Genomic DNA, 7,303 nt, shown 5'->3' on the forward strand with positions numbered 1-7,303 from the left:
GGGGAGGAGCGCCTGGGGAGGGGCGTGGCCTCCTTGTCCTCCCGGCGTGCGGCGGTCATGCTGCTGCTGCTGCTCCGCTCCCTCGCCGCGCGCCGCCTGCCCCGCGCTGCTCTCCTCCCCGGGCAGGGCTCGCGGAGGGGCTGCCACGCCTCGGACCGGAGCGGCCGGCCGCTGCTGCTCACCACGCCCATCTTCTACGTGAACGGCCCGCCGCACATCGGGCACCTGTACTCTGCGCTGCTAGCTGATGCGCTGCACCGGCACCGGGAGCTGCAGGGCCGCGGAAGAGGGCGCTTTACCACGGGTCAGTGAGAGGACTGGCAGAGGGGGTTGTGTGAATGGGTGGTGGGTTTTCTTCTCGTGTCAAAGGCTGCTAGATGCTGCTGATCGGTGGAGGCTTTTCCTTGAGCGTTCTTTAAAGCGGCGGTTGTTGTTGTTGTTGTTGTTGTCGTTGTCGTCGTGTTCGTCTCCCTTGTGCGGAGAAGACAGTCCCTCAAACTCACAATCTTTTCTGCGGGGAGATGGGAGTTTCAATGAAGCACGTGTGCATGCAAGTGTGCGGAACCAGCCAACTCGCGAGGGAAGGTGAGGCAGTCGCTTTGTGGGCAGGATCCACAGGGGCAGCAGATCCGGCCTCCCAGACAGTAATGCATCACCTGCTGCTGCAGTGGCAGCAACAGCTGTGACACACTCCTTACCCACCCACCTAGCTGCCAGATGCTCTTGGGCTGCAGCTCTCATTAGTCTCAGCCAGAATTGCCAGCAGTGATGATAGATGGATGCTGTAGTCCAACAACATATTTTTTTTGGGGGGGGGGTCTTTTTCCTTTAATATAACCAGTTTTCTCCATTTTTCCAGCCCTAAGAACATCAGATCAGCTGGATCACATTAGAAGTCTGTCTAGTGCAGTGTTTCCCAACCTTGGGCCTCCAGCTGTTTTTGGACTACAATTCCCATCATCCCTTGCCACTGGTCTTGCTAGTCAGGGATGATGGGAGTTGTAGTTCAAAAACAGCTGGAGGCCCAAGGTTGGGAAACACTGGTCTAGTGCAGCCTTCCAACCTTGGCTACCCAGATGTTGGTTAGCTGCAGTTCCCATCTCCTTGATCATTGGTCAGGCTGCCTGGGGATGATGAGAGTTGTAGCCCAACAACATCTGGAGGCCCACAGATACCAGGTCTGTTGGATTCTTAACTCTTTGCACTCTCCTATTTCTCTGCACAGGAACTGATGAACATGGTCTGAAGATCCAGATGACAGCAGCAGCTGCAGGCAGTTCCCCTGAACCGTTCTGTGACTGTATGTCAGCTAAGTTTCAGGAACTCTTCAACCAGGCGGGCATCTCTTATACAGACTTCATCCGTACCACAGAACCTCGGCACAAACGGGCTGTAGAGCACTTCTGGGCTTCTCTGCAGGACCAGGGCTGGCTCTACCAGGCCCACTATGAAGGCTGGTACTGTACTGCTGAAGAAACCTTCTTGGCTGCTTCCCAGGTCACTGAGCGTCCTGATGCTCATGGCAACAGGCACATGGTCTCGCTTGAGAGTGGCCACCAGGTAATGAAAAGCCCCTCTGTATGAGTTCCCCTCTGTGTTTTTTCAGTTCTGATAGGTAAGCCCTGTTTTGTAGGGTTCCATCACTCGGGGAAGTATCTTTTGGGATTTGCAGCAGAGTCTGCTTTAGGATGGCCCCTATGATCTCATGCAACACATCTCAACAAGCATTTGGGGCAAATAGGAAGCACACAGATGCAGTTATATTTTAGAAAAACTTTTCATCTTACCTCTGCCTTGGCTTTAAGCAAGAAAGGCTTCAGTGATACTTCTGAAATTTAATTATTTATTCACCATAAATATTCCCAGGTTGAGTCACATAAGAATAAAACAAATACTATTAAAAAATTTAAAGGAAGATTGAGAGCAGTGGATTAGCAACTGTAAACAATTAAATTGTTTCAGTTTTCAGAGTTAGCAGCTGGTGGGTGGGTGTTAAAGAAATATATTTCCATGGTGCTGAAAAGTTAGCAAAGTAGGTATCAGGTGGCCCTCCTTTAGTAGAGCATTTCAGAGACACATGGTATGTCACAAAGTGAGAAGACCCTGGCTACATTCACACCATGCATTTAAACACCTGCTTTTCCCCTACAATCCTGAGAACTGTCATTTATTAAGGGTGCTGGGAACTGTAGCTCTGTGAGGGATAAACTACAGTTCTGAGGATTCTTATTTGGGGAACAGGTGTGATTTAAATGTGCTTGACATGTATGTTGGATACACAGCCCCTCTCTCCATACCTCACCCCCTCACTTTGATGTTTGAGGAAGCCTCTGATGAGCACATTGGCAAACTGATGTGAAATCTCAAGTCCATAGTCATTGCTTTGATTTTTTTTCCCCTCCAACCTTTGATTATTATATTTGAAGACCTACCTCTTTTTATCCTGCTAAGAAATCCTCCTCTGCCCCTTCCTTTTCATGCAGTAGCAAGAACACAGTCACATTGACTTTACTGCATGGCTGATTCCCAAATGACTGCAGACACCACAAGGTTACGTAGTGTCACCAAGCAATGCTGCATCTTGCAAAATCGCTCAGAAGTGCTTCTGTCCAGCCATTCAATTGCAAGCACACAAACCTTCTGTGGGAGTGAGGGAGGCTGAATGATGAGAAGAGGTTGCTATATGAGTCATGGCTTAGAAATTTGGCTCCTTTTTCTATAATGTGTCTCTGGCATAGGAAGGGGCATTGGGAAAATGCAAATGTCTCTGGCAACATTGGTACACACAATCTCATGCTTTTTTTACAGGTGGAATTATAGCAGAAATGACTGAGCAATTAAGTCACGTATGAGGCCAAATAAGGGACGCGGGTGGCGCTGTGGGTTAAACCACAGAGCCTAGGACTTGCCGATCAGAAGGTTGGCGGTTCGAATCCCTGTGACGGGGTGAGCTCCTGCTCCTGCCAACCTAGCAGTTCGAAAGCACGTCAAAGTGCAAGTAGATAAATAGGTACTGCTCCGGCGGGAAGGTAAACGGCGTTTTCGTGCACTGCTCTGGTTCGCCAGAAGCGGCTTAGTCCTGCTGGCCACATGACCCGGAAGCTGTACACCGGCTCCCTCAGCCAATAAAGCAAGATGAGCGCTGCAACCCCAGAGTCTGTCACGACTGGACCTAATGGTCAGGGGTCCCTTTACCTTTACCTTTATGAGGCTTCACAATCGTGCTGCACAAGCATAGAAATTTGATAATTGGTGGAAAATTCAGCATCCTGGGAATTTCCTGGGGATTTGAAAAGCAAGTTTCTAGTCCTTCAGTTTGCAAAGTTAATATGTAATACCTGTCACAATCTCAGAAGTGAGCAAGTGGGGCTGAGCAAGATTTCCAGTAAGAAGCCCTTAACAGTTGTGTTTCTGTATTCTATGAGAAGCAAAGAAAAATCAGTCCTGTACATTAATAGTGAAAGTTCTCTGACTCTGAATCTTAATTTTGCTGAAATATCAAAACTGCATAAGAAGGAATTAGCAGCAGGCTCAGAGGAACCTTGTAGAAACACAAAAACCTTAAGGGAATAAAAGCTATAAAGGTGGCGGATGGGAACTAAGTGAGGATTGAGCAAATTTAGTAGGCACAGAATGATGATGGAGTTTTGTGTGGGAGGGGGAATGGAACCTGGAAAGATAGAAAGAATGTGTGGCCTGGACCTTGAACACTCCAAGCAAGACACTTAGCACTGCAAGATTTTGTTGCAGGTTCGACTTGTTGGTGTAACATAAGCAGACACATTAGGGTTGCTTAATTTGCACAATTTATGCAGGTTATAGGATTTGGTTTCTCTTGGCACCAAACAATGCAGCATATGCACAGCCTTGGAATATGCAGAAACAACAATTTGGCCTTTAATTCTGGGTGGACATTTTCTGCATGTTATGAGGGATTTGATTTATTTCTATACATTGTTTAATACTTAATCCATTTTGGAGGGCATAGCTGGTGTTTGTGTGAATGAACCTGCTTTATTATAGAAAGGCATGGTATAAATGCTGGGGGAAAATGAATAAGGGTTCCTGGTTATTGACTGAAGCAGGGCAGTCCAACTTTTCATACTAAGTGGGCTGCAAGAGCACTTCAACACAGAACCAGCAAACCGCATGCCGTGTTGTCACGGGGACTGGAAAGCCAAAATGTGATGCCCCCCTCATGCAGCCAGATAAATGAGGTACTGGTTTTTGGCAAGGAGGTATGAGACTTAAGCAGCACCACCTCCTTCCCAAAGCTGGTGAAGCAGGAACAAGGTTTTGGAAAGGAGGCAGGAGGACCCTCTTGCCTCCTTTTCAAAGCCTAGTGCCTTACTTACATGGTTGGGGAGAGTCAAACGTTGCTGAGGGCCACCTATAAGGCCTCATGGGTGACATGTGGCCCTCGGGCCATGTGTTGAACCGTCCTGGTATGAAGGAATACCGTGTAGCAATTTTTCTGGAGCCTAGCAAGTCTGAGGACTCATGTGTGCTATACTTTCAGTAAAATGTCCTGGGAACTGTAGTTTTGTAAGGGTGCTGAGAGTCTTTAGGAGACCCGCCCCCCATTACCTTTGCAGAGCCACAGTTACCAACACCCTTAACAAACTACAGTTCTCAGAATTCTTTGGGGGAAGCCAAAGCCAAAGCCAGGATATTGCTTTAAATATATAGTGTTCATCGGGTTTGAGAGTGGTCAGTGCCTGGATGGGAGGCTGCCTAGGAGCTCTATATATGCTGCCTTAAACTCTATGAAATAAAGGGGGAATATAAATGTTTGGTTGGTTTTTCAAATTAGAATTTTACAGTCACGTGTCCAACTTACAACATAAAAACAAGATTCCAAGGAATCTCCTGGACTTCCCTCCTCCGCTTTGTGGGTCCTATTGTTAATCATTTCCTCCTGCATTATTTATGATAATCCAGAATCTTTTACCTCTCCATTGTGTCCAAAATTCACCATTAAAATACAAGTGATATTCCAATCCTACTGACGATTTTAACTGTTTACAATGGTTTTTAAAATAAGTTATAATCTTTCCCCATTCCTTATTAAAATTTTGGTCTTCCTGATTTCTGATTCTTCTGGTCGTTTTGGCCATTTCAGCATAATCCATCAACTTGATCTGCCATTCTTCTCTGGTAGGGACTTTATCTTCTTTCCATCTCTGGACAAATAACATCCGCACAGCCATGGTCGCATATTTAAATAGTCTTATCTGCTCCCTTGGGATTTCAGCATGGGAGGAATATAAATGTAATGCAGATGTGGGGGAACTTCTGGCCTTGCAGATGTTGTTGGACTCTAATTCCCATCAGCCCCAACCAGCATAGTTTGGGGTGATGGGAGTTGTACTTATGAACTATAAAGGGCAATGGGAGTAATAGTCCAGCAATATCTGGGAGGCCAAATGTTCCATCATAGATGCAATGAATATAAACAAATGAATAACTATTTGTAGGGGAGACAGCAAAAAAAAAAAGGTTGTGACCAGTTTCTCTCTTGCATCTCAGGTGCACTGGACCAAAGAGGAGAACTTCATGTTCAAACTGTCCGAATTCCGGGAACCTTTGCTGAGATGGCTCCAGGAAAGCAAGGCAGCCATAACCCCTGAGCCTTTCCACCAGCAGGTGCTCCATTGGCTGGAGCAGGACTTGCCTGACCTCTCTGTGTCGCGTGACCGAAAGCGGCTGCAGTGGGGCATCCCTGTCCCCCACGACTCGACACAGACCATTTACGTCTGGGTCGATGCCCTGGTGAACTACCTGACCGTTGTGGGTTATCCTGACACACACCACACCTGGTGGCCCAGTGCAACCCACATTGTGGGCAAAGATATCCTCAAGTTCCATGCCATCTACTGGCCTGCCCTGCTCATGGCAGTGGGGCTGGAGCCTCCAGAGAAAATCCTGGTGCACTCCCACTGGACAGTTCAAGGGCAGAAGATGTCAAAAACTCTGGGCAATGTGGTAGACCCTCAGGCCTGTTTCCAGCGGTACTCAGTAGATGGCTTTCGGTACTTCCTGCTGAGACAGGGTGTCCCTGAGCGAGACTGCGACTACTATGATGAGAAGGCTGTCAACTTGGTCAATTCAGAGTTGGCTGATGCCTTGGGGGGTCTTCTTAACCGGTGCACGGCCCCCAGCCTCAACCCCAGCGGAAGCTACCCAGGCTTTTCAGAGGCATGTTTCCCTCGGGTCATGGATGCTCATAATAGGAGAGGCAAAGCCATGGCTGAGGACTACAAACTGGTGTCATCAGTGAAAGACCTGCCTGCTCATGTGAGTGACTGCCTCGAACGCTTTCAGATCTACAAAGCTTTAGAATCGATCCTGGACTGCGTGAGGCAGACAAATGGCTTCCTTCAGAGGCACGCACCTTGGAAACTACGTCGTGAAGATCCTGAGGAGCAGCAGTGGCAAGACACCATTCTGCACGTCACTCTGGAATGCCTTCGGATTTATGGGAGCCTCCTGCAACCAATGATCCCAAACACTGCTGATAAAATCCTCACCAGGCTGGGTGTTAGTCCCACGGAAAGGTCTCTAAGCAACTTGAACTTTTTTCCTCGCTACTATGGCGAAAGGTCTCCCTTTGAAGGTAGGAGGCTTGGGCCAGATGCTGGGCTCCTATTTCCAAAGCTGGAGAAATCCAAATGAACCCAATTTCCAAAGCTGGAAAAATCAACAGATGCTGCAGAAGATCACCCACAAGTAGTCTCTCTCTATGCTTTCAGAAGGAGAAAAAAGATGGCAGCTTGTGCCTTTTGGTTACATTTTAGTAAATGGTTGGTGGCACGGTGTAGGTATTTACTCTCTTAAGTTCATTCACAATAGTGCCTAGTAACAAGGTTCATTCATTGAAAGGGAGAGCTAGCTTGGCTCTGGTGCATATTACTCTGATGGCCCCACTGAGGAGGATAATTCCTTTTAAGGCACATCTCTATCAATCCCCACACACAGAATAGTTAGGATAGCACTCACTTCTCATTGACCAGTCTGGGGATGTGGGGTGGTGTGTTGGTGATGGCTGACTCTCCTACAACAAGAGGCTATATCCAGTGTTTTCTGCCCATTGGCACAAGAGTTTGGCACTGGCAGATGGGTGAGTTTGAATGTAGTGCAGTAGAGGAATCCAATGCAATCAGTTGCACTGGTGGACACTTGCTCAGTCAATTGAGAAACAGCCTGGGAACACAGAATGAAAAACATCTGGAGGACACCAGAATGGGAATAATAATTTAGTAATAATAATTTATTATTTGTACCCCGCCCAACTGGCTGGGTT

General features: G+C 47.5%; 1 protein-coding gene across 1 annotated transcript; it reads left to right on the forward strand.

Moving 5' to 3' along the window:
- The first annotated feature begins 35 nt into the window (after positions 1–35).
- MARS2 (methionyl-tRNA synthetase 2, mitochondrial) lies at positions 36–6,824 on the forward strand. The gene is made up of 3 exons (XM_079962442.1): positions 36–304; positions 1,226–1,560; positions 5,530–6,824. Exons 1-3 carry the CDS (start codon positions 58–60, stop codon positions 6,673–6,675), a joined length of 1,728 nt encoding a protein of 575 aa, XP_079818568.1. The 5' UTR covers positions 36–57; the 3' UTR covers positions 6,676–6,824.
- Positions 6,825–7,303: the final 479 nt, after the last annotated feature.

This window comes from Podarcis cretensis (genome assembly GCF_951804945.1).
Source record: "Podarcis cretensis genome assembly, chromosome: Z".
Lineage (NCBI taxonomy): Eukaryota > Metazoa > Chordata > Lepidosauria > Squamata > Lacertidae > Podarcis > Podarcis cretensis.

What these genes read in the sequence shown, in the direction of transcription:
- MARS2 (XM_079962442.1), top strand. Translation starts at nt 58, where the DNA reads ATGCTGCTGCTGCTGCTCCGCTCCCTCGCCGCGCGCCGCCTGCCCCGC. An exon ending in AAGAGGGCGCTTTACCACGG is followed by an intron (nt 305 to 1,225) that starts GTCAGTGAGAGG and finishes TTCTCTGCACAG; the next exon opens with GAACTGATGAACATGGTCTG. An exon ending in CGCTTGAGAGTGGCCACCAG is followed by an intron (nt 1,561 to 5,529) that starts GTAATGAAAAGC and finishes CTTGCATCTCAG; the next exon opens with GTGCACTGGACCAAAGAGGA.